At 48.1% G+C, this 23,353-nt stretch overlaps 1 protein-coding gene across 2 annotated transcripts; it reads left to right on the top strand.

Moving 5' to 3' along the window:
- Positions 1 to 11,780: 11,780 nt before the first annotated feature.
- On the top strand, positions 11,781 to 22,153 carry ZNF550 (zinc finger protein 550). Of its 2 annotated transcripts, XM_069552215.1 has the most exons (5): positions 11,781 to 11,998; positions 14,207 to 14,424; positions 14,759 to 14,885; positions 15,688 to 15,783; positions 21,063 to 22,153. In XM_069552215.1, exons 3-5 carry the CDS (start codon positions 14,852 to 14,854, stop codon positions 22,067 to 22,069), a joined length of 1,137 nt encoding a protein of 378 aa, XP_069408316.1. In that variant the 5' UTR covers positions 11,781 to 11,998; positions 14,207 to 14,424; positions 14,759 to 14,851; the 3' UTR covers positions 22,070 to 22,153. The 2 variants fall into 2 exon arrangements, with proteins under 2 accessions (XP_069408316.1, XP_069408318.1); XM_069552217.1 differs by lacking the exon at positions 14,207 to 14,424 and having other exon boundaries at positions 11,782 to 11,998.
- The last annotated feature ends 1,200 nt before the right edge of the window (positions 22,154 to 23,353 follow it).

Below are 23,353 nucleotides of genomic sequence, written 5' to 3'. Positions count from 1 at the left end.
AGGGAAAAAATTTAAAGGGAATTATATGCAACAAAATATCTCGGTGTATTTCATTACTGGCAAACAGAAAAACCATATGGTCAGATAATAAACTCTGTAACGGGTGCTGTGGACCTAACTAAACCCCAGAGGCAATACCGTTGCCCGACACGTTTACACAGGATCAGAGAGTTACAATTGCGAACACATATTCAAATAGCCACACTAAAGGTGTCCTGATAGGGAATAAACGTCAGGGAGTTTTAAGGCAAAGAGAGGTTTGTATCACAAAGAATTTTAATTGCAGCTGGACTCAGAAGCTAGAGTATGGTAGCCAAACAGGGTAGAACAGGGTTGAGTGCCAAGGCCATCACTAGAGGAAGATGTAAGCCCTTTGTTGTGGCAAGTTTTAGGCATTCTTTCTGAGTCCTTGGAATATTTACCCTTTGGACCAGGTCAAAGTTCATAGTTTTACCTGGTGGGGAGGGGCAAGAGGTGCACTAATTAACATGTTCAGTTCAGTTCAGTCCAGTCACTCAGTCCTGTCCGACTCTTTGCGACACCATGGACTGCAGCACACTAGGCTTCCCTGTCCATCACTAACTTCCAGAGCTTGCTCAAACCCATGTCCATCGAGCCAGTGATGCCATCCAACCATCTCATCCTTTGTCAACCCCTTCTCCTATCATCTTCAATCTTTCCCAGTATCAGGGTCTTTTCAAATGAATCAGCTCTTCGTATCAGGTGGCCAAAGTATTGGAGTTTCAATTTCAACATCAGTCCTTCCAATGACTATTCAGGACTGATTTCCCTTAGGATGGACTGGTTGGATATCCTTGCAGTCCAAGGGACTCTCGAGAGTGTTCTCCAATACCACAGCTCAAAAGCATCAATTCTTCAAAGAAAGTTCTCAGCTTTCTTTATAGTCCAACTCTCTCATTCATACATGACTACTGGAAAAACCATAGCTTTGACGAGACGGACCGTTATTGGCAAAGTAATGTCTTTGCTTTTTAATATGCTGTCTAGGTTGGTCATAACTTTTCTTCCAAGGAGGAAGCATCTTCTAATTCCATGCTGCAGTCACCATCTGCCATGATTTTGGAGCCCCCCAAAATAAAGTCTGTCACTGTTTCCCCATCTATTTGCCATGGAGTGATGGGACCAGATGCCATGATCTTAGTTTTCTGAACATTGAGTTTTAAGCCAAATTTTTCACTCTCCTCTTTCACTTTCAAGAGTCTCTTTAGTTCTTCACTTTTCTCCATAAGGGTGCTATCATCTGCATATCTGAGGTTACTGATATTTCTCGCAGTAATCTTGATTTCAGTCTGTGCTTCATCCAGTCCAGCATTTCTCATGGTGTACTCTGCATATAAGTTAAATAAGGAGGGTAACAACATACAGCTTTGACATACTCCTTTCCGATTTTGGAACCATTCTGTTGTTCCATGTCCTGTTCTAACTCTTCTTAACCTGCATATAGGTTTTGCAGAAGGCATGTCAGGTGGTCTGGTATTCCAGTCTCTTTAAGAATTTTTCACAGTGTGTTGTGTGATCTACACAGTCAAAGACTTTGGCATAGTCAAGAAACCAGAGGTCAAGAATAAACCCGTGGCCACAGGACTGGAAAAGGAAAATTTTCATTCCAATCCCAAAGAAAGGCAATGCCAATGAATGCTCAAACTACCACACAGTTGTACTCATCTCACATGCTAGCAAAGTAATGCTCAAAGTTCTCCAAGCCAGGCCTCAACAGTACATGAACCCTGAACTTGCAGATGTTCAAGCTGGATTTAGAAAAGGCAGAGGAACCAGAAATCAAATTGCCAACATCCGTTGGATCATTGAAAAAGCAAGAGAGTTCCAGAAAACCATCTACTTCTGCTTTATTGACTATGCCAAAGCCTTTGATTGTGTGGATCAAAACAAACTATGAAATTAACATTTTAGTTAATTAGTTAACTATCCAGCTCCATGTTAGTGTTAGTCACTCAGTCATGTCTGACTCTTTGCAACCCCATGGACTGTAGCCCGCCAGGCTCCTCTCTCCATGGGATTCTCCAGGCAAGAATACTGGAGTGGATTGCCATGCCCTACTCCAGGGAGCTCCATGTTCATCTCCCCCCGCCCTTTTTTTTTTTTTTTTTTTTTTTTTTTGCCTAATTGCCCTGTATGCAGGATCCCAGCTCCAACCAAGGATCAAACCCTTGCCCTCTGTACTGGGAGCACAGAGTCTTAACCACTGGAAAACCAAGGAAATCCTAGATAAAAGATATTCTTGATTGCTGTATTTGGTTGCATTGGTTCACATATTATACTTTAAATTCACTTACAAATGATTGTCAAGTCAGAGAACTCTATCAACTAAATTTCATTAGGTTGAGAGGCCACAGAGCCCTACCCCTGGAAGGCAGCATAGAATTCATCCCTCAGGAAGCCTCAGTGATTCAAGACTGGGACTCTCTCCACCATTCCCAGTGAAATAGATTTCAGTATCAGTTCAGTCACTCAGTCATGTCTGACTCTTTGTGACCCCATGAACCACAGCACGCCAGGCCTCCCTGTCCATCACCAACTCCCGGAGTCCACCCAAACCCATGTCCATTGCGTCGGTGATGCCATCCAACCATCTCATCCTCTGTCGTTCCCTTCTCCTCCTGCCCTCAATCTTTCCCAGCATCAGGGTCTTTTCAAATGAATCAGCTCTTCACACTAGGTAGCCAAAGTATTGGAGTTTCAGCTTCAACAACAGTTCTTCTAATGAACACCCAGGACTGATCTCCTTTAGGGTGGACTGGTTGGATCTCCTCGCAGTCCAAGGGACTCTCAAGAGTCTTCTGCAACACCACAGTTCAAAAGCATTAACTCTTTGGCACTCAGCTTTCTTTATAGTCCAACTCTCACATCCATACATGACCACTGGAAAAACCATAGCCTTGAATAGACAGACCTTTGTTGACAAAGTAATGTCTCTGCTTTTTCATATGCTGTCTAGGTTAATCATAACTCTCCTTCCAAGGAGTAAGCATCTTTTAATTTGATGGCTTCAGTCACCATCTGCAGTGATTTTGGAGCCCCAAAAAATAAAGTCAGCCACTATTTCCGCTGTTTCCCCATCTGTCACGAAGTGGTGGGACCAGACGCCATGATCTTGGTTTTCTGAACGTTGAGCTTTAAGCCAACTTTTTCACTCTCCCCTTTCACTTTCATCAAGAGACTCTTTAGTTCTTCTTCACTTTCTGCCATAAGGGTGGTGTTATCTGCATATCTGAGTTAGGTTAGGTTCAGTCGCTCAGTCGTGTCCAACTCTTTGCGACCCCATGAATAGCAGCACGCCAGGCCTCCCTGTCCATCACCATCTCCCGGAGTTCACTCAGACTCACGCCCATCGAGTCCATGATGCCATCCAGCCATCTCATCCTCGGTCGTCCCCTTCTCCTCCTGCCCCCAATCTCTCCCAGCATCAGAGTCTTTTCCAATGAGTCAACTCTTTTCATGAAGTGTCCAAAGTACTGGAGTTTCAGCTTTAGCATCATTCCTTCCAAAGTAATCCCAGGGTTGATCTCCTTCAGAATGGACTGGTTGGATCACCTTGCAGTCCAAGGGACGCTCAAGAGTCTTCTCCAACACCACAATTCAAACACATCAATTCTTCGGTGCTCAGCCTTCTTTACTGTCCAACTCTCACATCCATACATGACCACAGGAAAAACCATAGCCTTGACTAGATGGACCTTAGTCGGCAAAGTAATGTCTCTGCTTTTGAATATACTATCTAGGTTGGTCATAACTTTTCTTCCAAGGAGTAAGCGTCTTGAGGTTATTGATATTTCTCCCAGCAATCTTGATTCCAGCTTGTGCTTCATCCAGCCCAGTATTTCTCATGATGTACTCTGCATATAAATTAAATAAGTAAGGTGACAATATACAGTCTTGATATACTCCTTTTCCTATTTGGAACCAGTCTGTTTTTCCATGTCTATTTCTAACTGTTGCTTTCAATCTCATATAAAACCTCAAGATCAACTGGCTGCCTCTGGCTCTCAAGCCATTAATGACCTTAAAGAACATGACTGGGTTGTGACGGAAGACTCTAAACTCCTAGTCTTATTTGGTAAGAACCTCTATGCCATGTGGACAACCTAAAGCTCTCTCCTTGGCTGCACATTTTTCCTCATTCCTCGCTGATGTCAACTACAAATTGGCACTTGCCAAGAGCATTTGCCAGAGACGGAGGAACAACAGCTACAAATGCATTTACCATCTGCCTTCCCTGGTGATTCAGATGGTAAAGAATCTGCCTGCAATGAGGGAGAAAGTGAAAGTGGAAAAGTGAAAGTGAAGTTGTGTCCGACTCTTTGCAACCCGTGGACTGTAGCCTACCAAGCTCCTCCGTTCATGGGATCCTCCAGGAAAGAATACTGGAGTGGATTGCCATTTCCTTCTCCAGGGGATCTTCCTGACCTGGGGATCGAACCCAGGTCTCCCACATTGCAGGCAGACGCTTTAACCTCTGCACCACCAGGGAGAACTAGGTTTAACCCCTGGGTGGGGAAGATCCCCTGGAGAAGGAAATGGCAACCCATTCCAGTACTTTTGCCTGGAGAATCCCATGGACAGAGGAGCCTGATGGGCTACAGTCACAGTTCAGTTCAGTCACTCAGTCATGTCCAACTCTTTGCGACCCCATGGACTGCAGCATGCCAGTCTTCCCTGTCCAGCATCAACTCTGAGTTTGCTCAAACTCATGTCCATCGGGTCGGTGATGCTATACAACTGTAACAGGAGGGAAAGGGGCAGGCAGGGCACAAATTTTTAAAGAATGACATAGCCCAAGGACACAACATAAATGTGTCTGATCTGACTCTTTGTGACCCCATGGACTGTAGCCTATCAGGCTCCTCCATCCATGGGATTTTCCAGGCAAGAGTGCTGGAGTGGATTGCCATTTCCTTCTCCAGGGGATCTTCCCTACCCAGGGATCGAACCTGGGTCTCCCTCATTGCAGGCAGACACTTTACCGTCTGAGCCACCAGGGAGCTCATAACATAAACCGGCTATGCCCGATGCAGGATACAGCATGCTTGGGGCTGGTGCACGGGGATGACCCAGAGAGATGTTATGGGGAGGGATGTGGGAGGGGGGTTCATGTTTGGGAACGCATGTACACCGGTGGTGGATTCATGTCAATGTATGGCAAAACCAATACAGTATTGTAAAGTAAAATAAAGTAAAAATAAAAATTTTTTAAAAAAAGAATCAAATGGGACCAAGATTTCAGACAAGACTAGACCTTGATCCTCAATCAGTAAGTGAAATGACACACCCAGAGGTGCCATGAGAGGTCCAAGGCACTGTCAAAAGACCAAGGAGTGAGTGGTGGCCCAAATCCTGGAAATCTCCACCCCTTCCCAAAAATAGTTGGAATAATCCTCCGACTCATTAACATGTAAAATTATCAAGACTATAAAAACTAACCACGCCACATTTCAGGGCCACACTAGCCCTCAGTGATGGCCCATACTCTGTCTGTGGAGTGTGCTTCTCCCTGAATCTAAATAAATCCACTTCTTACCTATCACTTGGTCATCACTGAATTCTTTCTGTCGTGAGACATCAAGGACCTGAGCTTCATTAGGTCCTGAAACCAGCTACTGTGGGTTTTGGCTGGGTTTGAGTCCCAAATTGAGGTAAACAGACTCATAATCATCTCAACCTCTTTTGCCCCTTCTCCTGCCTTCAGTCTTTCCCAGTACCAGGGTCTTTTCCAGTGAGTCAGTAATTCGCATCAGTGGCCAAAGTACTGGTGTTTCAGCTTCAGCATCAGTCCTTCCAATGAATATTCAGAACTGATTTCCTTTCTGATGTACTGATCGGATCTCCTTGCTGTCCAAGGGACTCTCAAGAGTCTTCTCCAGCACCACAGTTCAAAAGCACCAATTCTCCAGCGCTTAGCCTTTTTTTATGGCCCAACTCTCACATCCATACATGACTACTGGAAAAACCATAGCTTTGGCTATCACGGAGACTTGTTGGCAAAGTAATGTCTCTGCTTTATAATATGCTGCCTAGTTTGAGCATAGCTTTTCTTCCAAGGAGCAAGTGTCTTTTATTTCATGGCTGCAGTCACTATCTGCAGTGATTTTGGAGACCAAGAAAATAAAGCCTCTCACTGTTTCCATTGTTTCCCCATCTATTTGCCATGAAGTGACAGGACCGGATGCCATGATCTTCAGTTCAGTTCAGTCGCTCAGTCGTGTCCGACTCTTTGCGACCCCATGAATCGCAGCACGCCAGGCCTCCCTGTTCATCACCAACTCACGGAGTTCACTCAGACTCACGTCCATCAAGTCCGTGATGCCATCCAGCCATCTCATCCTCGGTCGTCCCCTTCTCCTCCTGCCCTCAATCCCTCCCAGCATCAGAGTCTTCTCCAATGAGTCAACTCTTCGCATGAGGTGGCCACAGTACTGGAGTTTCAGCTTTAGCATCATTTCTTCCAAAGAAATCCCAGGGTTGATCTCCTTCAGAATGGACTGGTTGGATCTCCTTGCAGTCCAAGGGACTCTCAAGAGTCTTCTCCAACACCACAGTTCAAAAGCATCAATTCTTCGGCACTCAGCCTTCTTCACAGTCCAACTCTCACATCCATACATGACCACAGGAAAAACCATAGCCTTGAGTAGACGGACCTTAGTCGGCAAAGTAATGTCTCCGCTTTTGAATATACTATCTAGGTTGGTCATAACTTTTCTTCCAAGGAGTAAGCGTCTTTTAATTCCATGGCTGCAGTCACCATCTGCAGTGATTTTGGAGCCCCCCAAAATAAAGTCTGACACTGTTTCCACTGTTTCCCCATCTATTTCCCATGAAGGGATGGGACCGGATGCCATGATCTTCGTTTTCTGAATGTTGAGCTTTAAGCCAACTTTTTCGCTCTCCTCTTTCACTTTCATCAAGAGGCTTTTTAGCTCCTCTTCACTTTCTGCCATAAGGGTGGTGTCATCTGCATATTTAGGTTATTGGTATTTCTTCCGGCAATCTTGATTCCAGCTTGTGTTTCTTCCAGTCCAGCGTTTCTCATGATGTACTCTGCATAGAAGTTAAATAAGCAGGGTGACAATATACAGCCTTGACGTACTCCTTTTCCTATTTGGAACCAGTCTGTTGTTGCATGTCCAGTTCTAACTGTTGCTTCCTGACCTGCATACAGATTTCTCAAGAGGCAGGTTAGGTGGTCTGGTATTCCCATCTCTTAATATTCCCTCTTCTTAATATCTTCTGCTTCTGTTAGGTCCAGACCATTTCTGTCTTTTATAGAGCCCATCCTTGCGTGAAATGTTCCCTTGGTATCTCTAATTTTCTTGAAGAGATCTCTAGTCTTTCCCATTCTGTTCTTTTCCTCTATTTCTTTGCATTGATTGCTGAAGAAGGCTTTCTTATCTCTTCTTTCTATTGTTTGGAACTCTGCATTCAGACGCTTATATCTTTCCTTTTCTCCTTTGCTTTTCACCTCTCTTCTTTTCACAACTATTTGTAAAGCCTTCCCAGACAGCCATTTTGTTTTTTGCATTTCTTTTCCATGGGGATGGTCTTGATCCCTGTCTCCTGTACAATGTCATGAACCTCATTCCATAGTTCATCAGGCACTCTGTCTATCAGATCTAGGCCCTTAAACCTATTTCTCACTTCCACTGTATAATCATAAGGGATTTGATTCAGGTCATACCTGAATGATCAGCAGTTTTCCCTACTTTCTTCAATTTGAGTCTGAATTTGGTAATAAGGAGTTCATGATCTGAGCCACAGCCATGATCTTAGCGTTTTGAATGTTGGGTTTTCAGCCAGCTTTTTCACCCTGCGCTTAGTGAAAGCACAGGTGGAGCACAGGTTCTCGGCACTCCCTTCAGTAACTGCACAGGCTCAGTGGTTGTGGGGCACTGGCGCAGTTGCGTTGCCCACATGGAATTTTCTCAGACTAGGGATCGCACCCATGTTCCCTGCATTGGCAAGTGGATTCTTAAATACTGGATCACCAGGGAGGTGGGGATAAGTTGCCCCATTTCACACGTGCTCAGACTGTGATCACGGCAGCCAATGTCCTAGGAGGAAGTAGCATTTAGTACGTTGCTCTTTTCCGATGTCTCGTGGTTGCTTTTTCTTTTTAATTGTATCTGACTCGATCCGTTTGAAGCTAGTTTAGGTCGTCTGCCCACGCCCTTGGTGGCACTTCCGGCGGGGCTCGTGCATAGCGCCCTGCTTTTGCTCCAGACACCTCAGAAGCCATACCTGGGTGGTAGGTTTTTTGGCATCTGACTGTTTATACCTTGTCCTAACTTCACATGCACAGTTATTTTCAGTCCCCTGTAGTTTCTTTGTGGGCTTCCCTGAGGGCTCAGCGGGTAAGGAATCTGCCTGCAACTCAGGAGACAACAGAAGACTCAGGTTGGAACCTTGGGTGGGGAAGATCTTCTGGAGAAATAAATGGCAACCCACTCCAGTATTCTATCTGGAGAATTCCATGGACAGAGGAGCCTGATGGGCTGCAGTCCATGGGGTCACAAGAGTCAGACATGGCTGAAGCAGCTGAGCTCTCACACACATGATATCCTGGGAGCCCGCTTAACTTAGTAGGAGGAAAGCCCAGAGAAAAAGAGGGCCTCTAGACAACCAGCATTATTGTTGTACCCAGAGGGGCTACAGGCAAATGTCATGAGGGGACTTCACTGGTGCACTGGAATGTCACTAGGTCACAAGAGAGGACAAGAAGGGAAGCTAGTTCCGGGAGCCACAGCCTCATCACTCTGCCTTGGAATGCGGAGTGAAGCAGGGCAAAGACTAATAGAGTTTTGCCAAGAAAATGCACTGGTCATAGCAAACACCCTCTTCCAACAACGCAAGACAAGACTCTACACATGGACATCACCAGATGGTCAATACCGAAAACAGATTGATTATATTCTTTGCCGCCAAAGATGGAGAAGCTCTAAACAGTCAACAAAAACAAGACCGGGAGCTGACTGTGGCTCAGATCATGAACTCCTTATTGCCAAATTCAGACTTAAATTGAAGAAAGTAGGGAAAACTGCTAGACCATTCAGGTACGACCTAAATCAAATCCCTTATGACTATACAGTGGAAATCAGAAATAGATGTAAGGGACTAGATCTGATAGACAGAGTGCCTGATGAACTATGGATGGAGGTTCGTGACATTGTACAGGAGGCAGGGATCAAGACCATCCCCATGGGAAAGAAATGCAAAAAAGGAAAATGGCTGTCTCGGGAGGCCTTACAAATAGCTGTGAAAAGAAGAGAAACAAAAAGCAAAGGAGAAAAGGAAAGACATAAGCCGCTGAATGCAGAGTTCCAAAGAAGAGCAAGAAGAGATAAGAAAGCCTTCTTCAGCGATCAATGCAAAGAAATAGAGGAAAACAACAGAATGGGAAAGACTAGAGATCTCTTCAAGAAAATTAGAGATACCAAGGGAACATTTCACGCAAGGATGGGCTCGATAAAGGACAGAAATGGTCTGGACCTAACAGAAGCAGAAAATATTAAGAAGAGGTGGCAAGAATACACTGAAGAACTGTACCAAAAAGATCTTCATGACCCAGATAATCATGATGATGTGATCACTAATCTAGAGCCAGACGTTTTGGAAAGTGCAGTCAAGTGGGCCTTAGAAAGCATCACTACGAACAAAGCTAGTGGAGGTGATAGGATTCCAGTTGAGCTGTTTCAAATCCTGAAAGATGATGCTGTGAAAGTGCTGCACTCAATATGCCAGCACATATGGAAAACTCAGCAGTAGCCACAGGACTGGAAAAGGTCCGTTTTCATTCCAATCCCAAAGAAAGGCAATGCCAAAGAATGCTCAAACTACTACACAATTGCACTCATCTCACATGCTAGGAAAGTAATGCTCAAAATTCTCCAAGCCAGGCTTCAGCAATACGTGAACCGTGAACTCCCTGATGTTCAAGCTGGTTTTAGAAAAGGCAGAGGAACCAGAGATCAAATTGCCAACATCTGCTGGAGCATGGAAAAGGCAAGAGAGTTCCAGAAAAACATCTATTTCTGCTTTATTGACTATGCCAAAGCCTTTGACTGTGTGGATCACAATAAACTGTGGAAAATTCTGAAAGAGATGGGAATACAAGACCACCTGACCTGCCTCTTGAGAAATCTGTATGCAGGTCAGGAAGCAAGAGTTAGAACTGGACATGGAACAACAGACTGGTTCCAAATAGGAAAAGGAGTACATCAAGGCTGTATATTGTCACCATGCTTATTTAACTTCTATGCAGAGTACATCATGAGAAACGCTGGGCTGGAAGAAACACAAGCTGGAATCAGGATTGCCGGGAGAAATATCAATAACCTCAGATATGCAGATGACACCACTCTTATGGCAGAAAGTGAAGAGGAACTAAAAAGCCTCTTGATGAAAGTGAAAGAGGAGAGCGAAAAAGTTGGCTTAAAGCTCAACATTCAGAAAACGAAGATCATGGCATCCGGTCCCATCACTTCATGGCAAATAGATGGGGAAACAGTGTCAGACTTTATTTTGGGGGGCTCCAAAATCACTGCAGATGGTGACTGCAGCCATGAAATTAAAAGACGCTTACTCCTTGGAAGAAAAGTTATGACCAACCTAGATAGTATATTCAAAAGCAGAGACATTACTTTGCCGACTAAGGTCCGTCTACTCAAGGCTATGGTTTTTCCTGTGGTCATGTATGGATGTGAGAGTTGGACTGTGAAGAAGGCTGAGCGCCGAAGAATTGATGCTTTTGAACTGTGGTGTTGGAGAAGACTCTTGAGAGTCCCTTGGACTGCAAGGAGATCCAACCAGTCCATTCTGAAGGAGATCAGCCCTGGGATTTCTCTGGAAGGAATGATGCTAAAGCTGAAGCTCCAGTACTTTGGCCACCTCATGCGAAGAGTTGACTCATTGGAAAAGACTCTGATGCTGGGAGAGATTTGGGGCAGGAGGAGAAGGGGACGACCGAGGATGAGATGGCTGGATGGCATCATGGACTCGATGGGCGTGAGTCTGAGTGAACTCTGGGAGTTGGTGGACAGGGAGGCCTGGCAAGCTAGGATTCATGGGTTGCAAAGAGTCGGACACGACTGAGCGACTGAACTGAACTGAACTGAGTGGTGTCCCTGAGGTCAGTCATCACTTGAGCGAGGTGCTCACAAACTGTGGGGATGGTGAGGCAGCAGAACACAAAGTTTAAAAAGATTTATAATACAGTACGTCCACTTGCTTAGAAACATGCAACGCCTCGTCTCCTTGGTTGGAGCCTCTGTAGGCCCTTTGCCCGCTTCAGACTCCAGGCCTCTGGGCCATTGACTCCCAGAAGGAGTGGTTTCCTCTTCTCGGCAGAGAAGGCGATGGCACCCCATTCTAGTGCTCTTGCCTGGAAAGTCCCATGGACGCAAGAGCCTGGAAGCCTGCAGTCCATGGAGTCGCTCAGAGTAGGACACGACTGAGCGGCTTCCCTTCCACTTTCCACTTTCATGCACTGGAGAAGGACGTGGCGCCCCACTCCAGGGTTCTCGCCTGGAGAATCCCGGGGACGGGGGAGCCTGGTGGGCTGCTGTCTATGGGGTGGCACAGAGTGGGACGGGACTGAAGCGGTTTAGCAGCAGCCCCTTCGGGGACGGAGGCGGGACTACATTACCTAGAAGGCTGCGCTCCACGGCGGCTGGGAGGTGCGGGGCGCTAGGGTCGCCGAAGGGGGCGTGGCGGGCCGCGTTCTCTGGGGCGGGACTTCCTGCGTCGCCCGCGAGGCGGTTCGTTGTTGACGGGCGGGTTTTGTCTGTCTCTGGTGACTGCTTCCCCGGGTTTGGGGCCGGATCGGCGAGGACAGCAGGGCAGGCCCACGTACGCCTCGGTGCGACCTGGCGGAGGGTGGGCTGCGCCGCCTGGGCCGGCCGCTGCCCGGCGTCGCGCGTGCTCCTGCGCTCCCCGCGGGGCGATGGCGGCGCTCTTGACCGCGGGCCAGGTGAGTGGACGCCGCGCACCGGCTCGGACCTGCCCACGTGGCCCGGGCGCACTGCGGCGCTGGCCGGCGGTGGCCTGTGTCTCGGCGCCTCGTCCTCTGCAGGACGCTGTCTCGGAGCCTCGGGAGGGCATCGCTTGTGCTCCATGTGGGAGCCCAGGTTAGGGGCTCCGTACGGTGGATCCTATTTCTGTCAGTCGCTGGGACGCCGTGTAAAAGGGCGAGGCGTGCCTGCTAGAGTTCCTCCCCTCAAGCCCACACCAGTGGCGTGGAAGGACCCGCGGGGCGGAGCGCAGGCCGCACAGTCTTTCTGCGTGTTCAGCCCGCGCCCCTCCCCGAGTCTAGGACCTTGGGTAACTTTCAGTGCTGCCCTTGACTTTTTTTTTTTGCTGAGTCGTGAGGCTTGTGAGATCCTAGTTCCTCGAGCAGGGATCGAACTGGTGTCACCTGAATCGGGGATTATTAACCACTGGCCCGCCAGGATAGTTCCTGTGCTTGGCTTTCATATTAAAGTTCCTCCACCTGGGTTTAGGAAACTAGAAAAGGCACATGCATGACATGTATTATGTAGTGTCCAGTATGGTCCAGGGAGCATTACTCTGGCTGTCTTTTCATGGAGCTGCCTCCTGAGCCCATGTTGACGGCAGAGGCGCATCCCTGGGGGAATCTGGTCTTTGGCTTCCCTTTCCTGAATCCTCTATAAAGATAAGGGCTGGGGTGGGGAAGAGGCAGCAGTAGCCTGCAGCAGTCTGGGGATTGCTGCTCTGCTAGGACAGAAAAGGTGTCAGGACCAGCTGGGAGCCCAAAAGGCCAATTTACCTTTCAGTGTCCCGGGTGGCTCTAGAACCTGCCTGCTAGTGCAGGAGATGTAAGGGATGTAGGTTCAATCCCCAGGTCGGGAAGATCCCTTGGAAGAGGGCATGGCAACCCACTCCAGTATTGTGGCCTAGAGAATCCCATGGACAGAAGAGCCTGGCAGGCTATAGTCCGCAGGGTCTCACAGAGTCGTTCTAAGCCTGACATAGGTCACATACACTTCAGAAGTGGCAGTGGGTTTTGGTTGGTTTACAGCCAGAGTGAGCCCGTTCTGATGGTAAAGTATGATGGTGTAAAGAATGTGGGGTCCTTTGCACATAAAAGCACAAGAGGTCCTGGGTGACTGCATAGCTGTTGCCCTGAGTGTCCTCTTTACAGTCCTGATCACCGTCAGGACTTGTCCTGTTTGTTGATTCCCCCATCCACTCGGTTGCCTTCTTTTCTCTATTTCAGACTCATTCCCATTGGCTGTCCTGAGAGAGGCTTTTCCTGGTGCCCAATCGCAAGCAGGCAGTCACCTCCTCAGCCTTCTGGCTCGTTTTTCTTGAGTTTGGAACCTTTTGGTTCCTCTGACATTGTTGTGTTCGTTTATTTAGTTGTTCATTTAACATCTGTTTCCAGCCCTAGAACTTGAGCACCTGTAGTGCTCTCTGCCAAGACCTGGAATGGCCCAGGCTTATAAAAGGTGCTCAGGAGATGGTGGGATGAATGAGCCTCCCACTCAGGTGCTCTCAGCACACCTACAGTAAATACAGTCTCCTGCTCCGCGGCCCACGGGGCTGTACTGGATCTGCCCTGTGAGCTCCTCCATGCTCCCCCCCGCCCCACCCCGCTCCCGTTCCCTTGCTGCACTCGTTTCTGCCCAGTGTGCAGCTCTTGCCCTTGCGTTTCCCTTTGTCTGGGGCCCTGATCCCAGATCTCTGCAGGGCTGTCTCTCTCCCCACCCCTGTGCCTCAGTGTCTCCTCTTAGGATAGTCTTTTCCTGGCCATTTTCCTTCTGGCTGAGGTATCCCTGGCTCCCCCCTGCACCTCTTCTGGTAACTCTACTGTCTTTTGCTGGATGGATATTCAGTTCCCAGTTCTGTTCCTTTTTTTTTTTACCATGCAACATGGCTTGTGGGATCCTGGTTCCACAACCAACAATCAAACCCTGGGCTTTGTCAGTGAAAGCGTGGAGTATGAACCACTGGGCAACCAGGGCATTTCCCAGCTTTTGTAGCTTAAATCTGAGGTTATGGGTGACTTTCTAGGGCTCCCTGGACCTAGAGCTCTGGCTGAGATAGGGAGGTGATGATGACCTTTCCCTCGAGGGCTGTAGGGGAATTACTAAAAGTCACAAAAGACACGGAGCACTTCACTGCACTGGTGCTCCCGCATCTGTTATTTTCTCTTTAGTTCTCAGAATCACGGCACATTGGGAATGAGCATAGTATTAATGGTGACACTGATGCTTGGAGAAATGATGAGATGTTGTGCCCATGGTCACACTGCCAGCAAGTGTCAGACTTCAGACTCTTCATCTGAACCCCGGATCTCTGGCCCAGAGCAAGGAATCTGCAGTCACTTGAACGTCAGCGGGTGAAGCCCTCCGCCTAGGCAGGCGCTCAGACTGGGTGAGGGCAGCTCAGGTGCTGTCGCTGCTGTGGCCATTGTTGGAATTACATCTTGAGCATTTTTCCCAGAGCACCTACTCTGCCCCCCGACCTCGTGGAACACCACTGTCTGTGTCATCTCCCGTGGCCTCCTTCACCTGAGGCTTTCCTCTCAGCCACGACTGCTTTATGTCCCAAGGCTGCACCTGCTTCCCCCTTGAACCCAGCCCAGAACTTAGCCATCAGCAGGCCTCACGATTCAGGCCTGGGTCTCTGCACCTTCACCAGCAGCACAGTGACAGGCTGGATCCCACCCAAGTGCACATCACCAGTGTTGCCGTGTTTGACTCTCCAGGTGGTGGTGACCCTCAAGGATGTGGCCGTGACCTTTACCCGGGAGGAGTGGGGACAACTTGACCTGGACCAGAGGACCCTGTTCCGGGAGGTGATGCTGGAGACCTGCGGGCTCCTGGTCTCCCTGGGTACGTGCTCAGCTCTTAGACCTGTGCGGAGCCCAGCCTCCTCCTGGTTTCTGGCTGATCAGAAGGTCACAGGAGTCACCTTTGCTGCTCCCCACAGGCCCTGGAGTTTGCTGGGCCCTCCTCCTCCTGCCTGGTCTGTGTATGTAGCAGGGATCAGAGGGATAGAAGCAGTGTCCCTCTGAACACCAGCCCTCGTCCTGGTGCCCAGTACCCTCAGGCATCAGTCTGAGGTCCCTGTTCTTGACTCCTCTGCCGGGAAGCTGATTGCCCCAACCTGGTGGGGTCACCTGTCCCCACAGCCAGGTAGCAGGGCTGCTCTCTGAAGAGAAAGTGAGGCAGGCAGGCCCTCCACAGCATTTGACATCAGTGCCACCAGGAAATTGAGAACTATTGATGCCTCGATGTGACCCTGAGCAATTTTGTTTCTTTTGGTTTGAGGTTGGGCTTAGGCATCCTTGGGTGGTTCTGAAGCACAGGGTGACTGGGAGGAATCATCAAAGACGTTCCGGAAGGAGCGTCTGCTTCCCAGGGTCCTGTCCTATGCCCTTGCACAGGCCTGGCTTCCAGTGATGATGTTCAAGGGCACAGGTGTTGCGCAGACAGACGACCCTACCTTCTACGGCAGTGGAAGCCCTGGAGTGGTGTGTGCGCCCTTGGTTCCAGGTCACAAATCAATACTTTATTTACTTGGGGAGCAGCTACATTCATGGTCTTCCTCTTCCTGTCACAGAGTCCCAGACAGGGTGGAGGGTTTCATTCTTTTCATCAAACACCTGTATCCTGTTTCTTGCTCCATCCACAGGGCATCCAGTTCCCAAACCAGAGTTGATCCACCTGCTGGAGCACGGGCAGAAGCTGTGGACAGGAACCAGAGGCCTCCCGCATAGCACCAGCCCAGGTAGGAACTGGTAGCTGCTGGCCAGTTGCGCTCATGGCAGCCTTCAGAACGTGCGGGGACCGGCGCCTCTGAGGTGCCATGTGAAGCCCTTCGTGGGGTCTGGAGGTTTCTCTCGCATCGAGGTTTAGTATGCATCAGCTGGCAAGCTCAGGACCACACCATTGTTTAGAGATCCAGACACCTCCTCCTCCTTGTTTTTTTCTTTTTAATTTTCTCTATTAAATTGAAGTACAGTTGATTTCCAGTGTTGTATTAGTTATGCTGTACAGCAAAGTGCCTCAGTTATACACATCTGTGTATTCTTTCTTTATATTCTTTTCCACTATGGTTTATCCCAGAACATCCAGTGTAGTTCCCGGCGCTACAGTAGGGCTTGCTGCTTATCCATCCTATATGTAATAGTTTGCATCTGCCGATCCCAAACTCCCAGTCCTTCCCCCTCATCACTACCCCACTTGGCAACAACAAGTCTGTTCTCCACGTCTGTGAATCTGTTTCTGTTTCATAGACAAGTTCTTTTGTGTCGTATAGTTAGATTTCACATATAAGTGAGACCATATGGCATTTGTTTCTCTCTGTCTGACTTATGTCACTAAAGCATAATATCTTCTAGTTCCATCCGTGTTGCTGCAAATGGCATAATTTCATCCTTTTTATGGCTGAGTGATATTCCGCTGTATATAAGCGCCACAGCTTCATCCGTTCATCAGTCAATGGACATTTAGGTTGCTTCCATGTCTTGGCTATTGTGAACAGTGCTGCTGTGAACACAGGGGTGCGTGTGTCTGACAGCCTGTGGTGAACGATGTCAGATTCATGATCTCTAAAGATTTAGCTTCAGGACCAGGGACCAGGCTTGATCACTCAAAAGCTTTTGTGTAGCAGAGTTTTATTAAAGTGAAAAATGGACAGAGAAAGCTTCTGACATAGAGACATGAGAAGTGGGACGGTGAGTGCCCCTCTTGCTAGTCTTAGCAAGATAGCTATATACTTTTTAATTGGTTATTACAGTGAGTCAAAAGAATGTCTCACCTCATTGGTGGAGAAATCAGAAGCTTTTCAGACAAGCAAAAGTTACAATTCAGTGCCACCAAACCAGCTTTACAAGAAATATTAAAGGGACGTATATAGTAAGAAATACAAGAGAAGAAAAAATCTGCAAAAGAATGTCTCAAGGTTGTAAAGATCTTACTAGACCTGCTCCCACAACTTGCATTTTAAGATGACAGGATGAGAACTGACAATAGGAAGATCTTCAGTTCAGTCGCTCAGGCATGTCTGACTCTTTGCGAGCCCATGAATCGCAGCACGCCAGGCTTCCCTGTCCATCACCAACTCCCGGAGTTCACTCAGACTCACGTCCATTGAGTCCGTGATGCCGTCCAGCCATCTCACCCTCTGTCGTCCCCTTCTCCTCCTGCCCCCAATCCCTCCCAGCATCAGAGTCTTTTCCAATGAGTCAACTCTTCGCATGAGGTGGCCAAAGTACTGGAGTTTCAGCTTTAGCATCATTCCTTCCAGAGAAATCCCAGGGCTGATCTCCTTCAGAATGGACTGGTTGGATCTCCTTGCAGTCCAAGGGACTCCCAAGAGTCTTCTCCAACACCACAGTTCAAACGCATCAATTCTTCGGCACTCAGCTTTATTCACAGTCCAACTCTCACATCCATACATGACCACTGGAAAAACCATAGCCTTGACTAGATGGACCTTTGTTGGCAAAGTAATGTCTCTGCTTTTGAATATACTATCTAGGTTGGTCATAACTTTCCTTCCAAGGAGTAAGCGTCTTTTAATTTCATGGCTGCAATCACCATCTGCAGTGATTTTGGAGCCCCCCAAAATAAAGTCTGACACTGTTTCCACTGTTTCTCCATCTATTTGCCATGAAGTGATGGGACCAGATGCCATGATCTTCATTTTCTGAATGTTGAGCTTTAAGCCAACTTTTTCACTCTCCTCTTTGACTTTCATCAAGAGGCTTTTTAGTTCCTCTTCACTTTCTGCCATAACCCATAATATACATTTTAAGATAACAGGATTAGTCAGAAGTTTTTCAAGAAGAAGAAACTGTCCTCAAGCAGAATACATTGTTGTTATACAATCCTTAGTACAGAGTTGAAGCTCAGTTGTTTAGTTGTGTTAAAGAAAAAAACGTTTTATGTGACTAAGACTAAGGAATGTGGAAAAGAAGAGTTTGTCCTTTTCTCCTCCTTGAGAATGCCACACCCGCTATTTCCTCCTCAGGGACCCCAGAGTTCTTATCAGCCTGAAATTGACTCTCTCATGTCTTTTCAAATTAGAGTTTTGTCTGGATATATGCCCAGGAGTGGGATTTCAGCTTCACTTTTTTTTTCAGCTTTACTTTTTAATATACATATAAACTGAAGTATCCTTTACCCCACCTAAAATTTAGAATATTTCCAGGACTGTGGCAGGTTCTGGCACCCCATCCTTGTCAGTAGCTGCTCTTATAGCGATCCCCACTGTTGACACTCTGTCATTGTGGATAGATTTTCTTTGTTTCTTTCTGAGGATGGGAGTGGGTGCCTTGAACAGCAGTTTCAGTTCTCAAGGCTGGGTATCACCAAAGTTCGTTTCTTCTGAGGCCTCTTTCTTTGGCATGTAGAACAAGATGGCTTGTCCTGGATGGTGGAGTTGCTGTTATCCTAACTGCCCCCTAAAGCAATGAGGATACTGACATTAGACTGCTTCAGAGAATCAGAGCCAAAAGAGATATGTGTCCATTGAGATCTATTCTATTGATCTGGCTTTGTATGATTGTGAGAGCTAAGAGATTTTGAAATTTGCAGGGCAGGCCAGTAAGCTGGGAGAGTAGATGCTTGCAGCCTTGAGTCTGGAGGTGGAATTCCTTCCCTCCTAGGGAATTTCAGTCTTTTCTCTCTCTCTCTCTTTTAAATTTCTGTATTTTTAATTGGAGGATAACTGCTTTACAATGCTGTGTTGGTTCCTGCCATACATTAACATGTATCAGCCATCGGCATACATACCTCTTCTCCCTCTTGGCCTTCCGTCCCACCCCTGTCTTTGCTCTTAAGGCTACTGATTGATTGGATTTGGCCCAACATATGAAGGGGAACCTGCTTTTCTCAAAGTCTGAGAAGTTCACTGTCAGTAGTACCTAAAAAGTACCTTTACAGCAGCATGCCAAATGGTATTTGGACAAAGAGCTCGGCACAACCACCAAGCCAACTTGATGTACAAAATTAACCACCATAAATGCTCACACGGTGCCAAGAACTGTGCCAAGAGCTTTGCAAGCATTTTCTCATTTAACCCTCATGTCAGCTGGAGAAACAGTCTTCTTGTCTCTCGGGTGAGAAAATTATGACTTAGAGAAGAGAGAAGGGACTTCCCTGGCGGGCCAGTGGTGAGAGCTGCATGCTTCCACTGCAGGGGGCGACGGTTTGATCCCTGGTCAGGGAACTAAGATCCCACAAACCACGCCTGGAACTGAGGCATTCTGACTCCAGAGCCCTTCCTGCTGACACCACATTAATGCCCCTCCGCAGCGGAAAATTGTGTTTCCTACCGTTTGGCCGGGTGTGTCCCTCTGCCCCTTCTCTTCTGAGATTTTCACTGTCTCCTTCCTATAACCGCCCTTGTAGTGTTGCCTTCACCAGGCTTCTCGTGCTGTTTTCTTTTTCTAACTCTTTTTTTCCTTTTTGGCCACGTCACAAAGGCTTGTGGGATCTCCAGAGACTGAGCCCAGTCCTCAGCAGTGCGGATATGGAGTCATAATCACTGGATTGCCAGGGAATTCTTTCTCTTCTTTTAAGGCGCTGTTTTCAGGGTTTTGTGTACCAACCACTTGTTTTAGTTTTTGTTAACTCAGTAAGTCATGTCTGACTCTTTGTAGCCCCATGGACCCCATAGCCCGCTGGGCTCCTCTGTCCATGGGATTCTGCAGGCAAGAATACTGGAGTGGGTTTCCATTTCCTTCTCCAGGGGATCTTCCTGACCCAGGGATCCAACCCATTTCTCTTTCTTTACCACTGAGCCAGCAGGGAAGCATCAACTACTTAGATAACACTTATTACCTCCCAGGTCATCTTCTAGGCAGCTTTTTTTAAAAATTGGAGTAGAGCGGATTTACGTTGTTGTGTTAGTTTCAGACGTATGGCAAAGTGAGTCAGTTGTACACACAGGTATATATTCTTTTGCAGCTTCTTTTCCTGTGTTGGTTATTGCAAGATATTGAGTATAATCCCTGTGTTATACAGGAGGTCTTTGTCGTTCATCTATTTCATATATAATAGTGTGTATCAAGTAATCCCAAACTCCTATTTGTCTTTCCCTCCTCACCCTTTCCCCTTTGATAACCATAAGTTTATTTTCTGTCTGTGGGTCTTTTTCTGTTTTATAAATAAGTTGAATTTGTATCTTTTGGGTTTTTTTTAGGTTCCGCATGTAAGTGATATGATATTTATCTTTCCCTGTCTGACTTACTTCACTTAGTATGATCATCTCTAGGTTCATCCATGTTGCTGTAAATGCTTTTATTCTTTTTTCATGGCTGAGTAACAGTCCATTTTTTTATAATTCTAAAGCAGCCTCTAGGGGTGAATCTACTCACATGTACTGTTCTATTTCAACCCAGTACCCCATTCTTCTTTCTGGCAACTCCCATGTCTGCGTTAGGACCCAGCTTATGGGCTTCCCAGGTGGCACAGTGGTAAAGAATCTGCCTGCCAACATAGGAGACACAGGAGATGTAGGTTCGATCCCTGAGTCCGGAAGATCCCCTGGAGAAGGAAATGGCAACTCACTTCAGTATTCTTGCCTGGGAAATCCCATGGACAGAGGAGCTTGGTGGGCTACAGTCCATGGGGGTCATAAAGAGGCAGCCATGACCAAGCACACACGCACGTGCGCACGCACACACACACACAACACATCTCAGGGAAGATGGGCTATCTCTTCCCAGTGTCGCAAGGTGGCATATTCCTGCACTCTCATAGAACCAAGGCATCACTCCTCGGGGCAAATGCTCTCCAGACAGTGTTATTGAAATGGTCCTCCCTCCCTTGCTCCAGGTCCTCTGTCTCCCGGCCCAGCTTGCCCTCGGCTCACCCCTTTCGTGCTGTCAGGGTACAAGGATCATAAAAAGTAATTGGAAATCTAGGTTATGTTGGTGCGAAGCTACAGCAGGTGTCAGAGGTGCTGCTCTCGTCCTCGTTTGTCCACTGAAATGTTGCTTTAGTTCCTTCCCTGTTGCATCACTAAAATCCCTCCTTCATGTATCGGCTTCTTTCCAGGTGACAGACCAAAATGTCAGACCAGAGAGTCAAGCAATTCTCAACCAGTTTTATCTGAGGAAGCCTTGCTCCAGGGAAGCCTGACTCTGGGATCTTCCTGGGACTCCAGGCTGGGGCGAGCCGGGGTTGCACAAGGGCTCTTGGAAAAGTGGAGCGTTCCACAGAAGCCAGAGGTGGATGCTGGCAAGGAGGCCCATCCAGGGAAGATGAGCCTTGAGGATGACGGTTTAGGGGCAGGTGATGGTCTGCACTCAGGAGCGTTCCAGAAGAGAGTCTCTCAGGAGGATGTTCTCCACGAACGTGACGCACAGAGACCTGGAAAAGGCTCCCCCATTCATCACCTCTACAAGTGCAAGCAGTGCGGGAAGGCTTTCAACAGGAAATGGTACCTCGTGCGCCACCAGCGGATTCACACGGGCATGAAGCCCTACGAGTGCAACGCGTGTGGGAAAGCCTTCAGCCAGAGCTCCACGCTCATCCGCCACTACCTCATCCACACCGGGGAGAAGCCGTACAAGTGCGCTGAGTGCGGCAAGGCCTTCAAGCGCAGGTCCTACCTCCTGCAGCACCAGCCGGTGCACACCGGGGAGAAGCCCTACGAGTGCAGCCAGTGTCGCAAGGCCTTCACCCACCGCTCCACCTTCATCCGCCACCATCGGACCCACTCGGGCGAAAAACCCTTCGAATGCAAAGAGTGTGAGAAGTCATTCAGCAACCGAGCGCACCTCATCCAGCACTACGTCATCCACACCGGGGAGAAGCCCTACGAGTGCGCGGAGTGTGCCAAGGCCTTCCGCTGCAGCTCGGAGCTGCTGCAGCACCAGCGGGTCCACACCGGCGAGAAGCCGTACACCTGCACCCAGTGCGGGAAGGCCTTCCACCGGAGCACCTACCTCCTGCAGCACTCGGTCATCCACACCGCGGAGACGCCGTTCAAGTGCTCCCAGTGCGGCAAGGCCTTCAAGCGCAGGTCACACCTCCTGCAGCACCAGCGGGTTCACACTTGAGAAGGCGGCCTTCACCCGCTGCTCGCCCTTGGTCTTTAAGGAGGAGATCCAGGCTGGAGGGGAAAAGTTCTTCCCAGCAAAGAACGCTGGAGAAGGCTTTTTTGGTCCCCTCTTCAAACCCACAAGCGGTCACATGGGAGAGACACCTGGGAATGCAATAAATATCCGGAGCCTTCAGCCCCCCATCATGGGAGGAGTCAGACTGTAAAGAAACTCAGCAAGAAGGCTTGTCACCCGTGGGTCCACCTCTGTCAACTTCAGAGCACACACTGGGAAGAGACAGCCTGCAGATAACCTGAGCTAAAAGAGAAAGGTCTTCCTGCCACCTGAGATGGTGTAGTGAACAGGAACCACCTAATTATCGCCTTGAGAAGAGTTCTGTGGCAGGTCATCCACCACTTGTGACGCTAGAGCCACATCAGAACCTCACGGAGCTCGGGCTTTTCCTGTGAGGAAGCACAGAGGGGACAAACTCAGGGGCGTTTTCACTTACAGCAACCTCCGGCCCCAGGGCTCCCTTGGGTTTGCACTTAAGAGGCCATCTCAGCATTATGTTGAAAGGGAAAATAACAAGGGAACTCCCATGTGGTCCAGGGTTAGGATTCTGTGCTCTCACTGTTCAGGGCCTGGATTCAATCCCTGGTCAGGGAACTAAGATCCTGCAAGCCCCACAGTGTGGCCAAAAAGAAAAATAGCAAGGAGGTGGAGGGGATGCAGAGGAAGATTATAAACATAAAAAGTGAAAGTGTTCATCGCTTAGTCATGTCAGACTCTTTGTGACCTCCTGGGCCTTAGCCCGCCAGGCTTCCCTGTCCATAGAATTCTCCAGACAAGAATACTGGAGTAGGTAGCCATGCCCTTCTCCAGGGGATCTTCCTAACCCAGGGCTTGAACCCAGATCTCCTGCATTGCAGGCAGATTCTTTCCCGTCTGAGCCACTAGGGAAGCACAAACAAACAACGGAAGTGCTTTTGCAAGCTCTTCCAGACTTTCCCGCCAAGGCTGCTGCTGTTTTTGATCAGTTCTATTTTTGAGGGGCAGTATTTGAGAGAGGAAAAGGGTGCAGCCCTTTATTTTTATATGTTCACTGCTGTCCCCAGCCATTAGGCACTTAATTATTTGTGAGAAATATGAAGGCTTGAGTCATGAGCTACTTGAACTACTAAGAAATTGGAATACTAAAAATATCATTCAGTTCAGTTCAATCTCTCAGTCGTGTCCGACTCTTTGCGACCCCGTGAATTGCAGCACGTTAGACCTCCCTGTCCATCACGAACTCCCGGA

Source organism: Ovis canadensis, chromosome 14 (genome assembly GCF_042477335.2).
Source record: "Ovis canadensis isolate MfBH-ARS-UI-01 breed Bighorn chromosome 14, ARS-UI_OviCan_v2, whole genome shotgun sequence".
NCBI classification, from domain to species: domain Eukaryota; kingdom Metazoa; phylum Chordata; class Mammalia; order Artiodactyla; family Bovidae; genus Ovis; species Ovis canadensis.
Note: the sequence above shows the minus strand (reverse complement) of the source record. Positions and strands in the feature narration are given on the sequence as shown.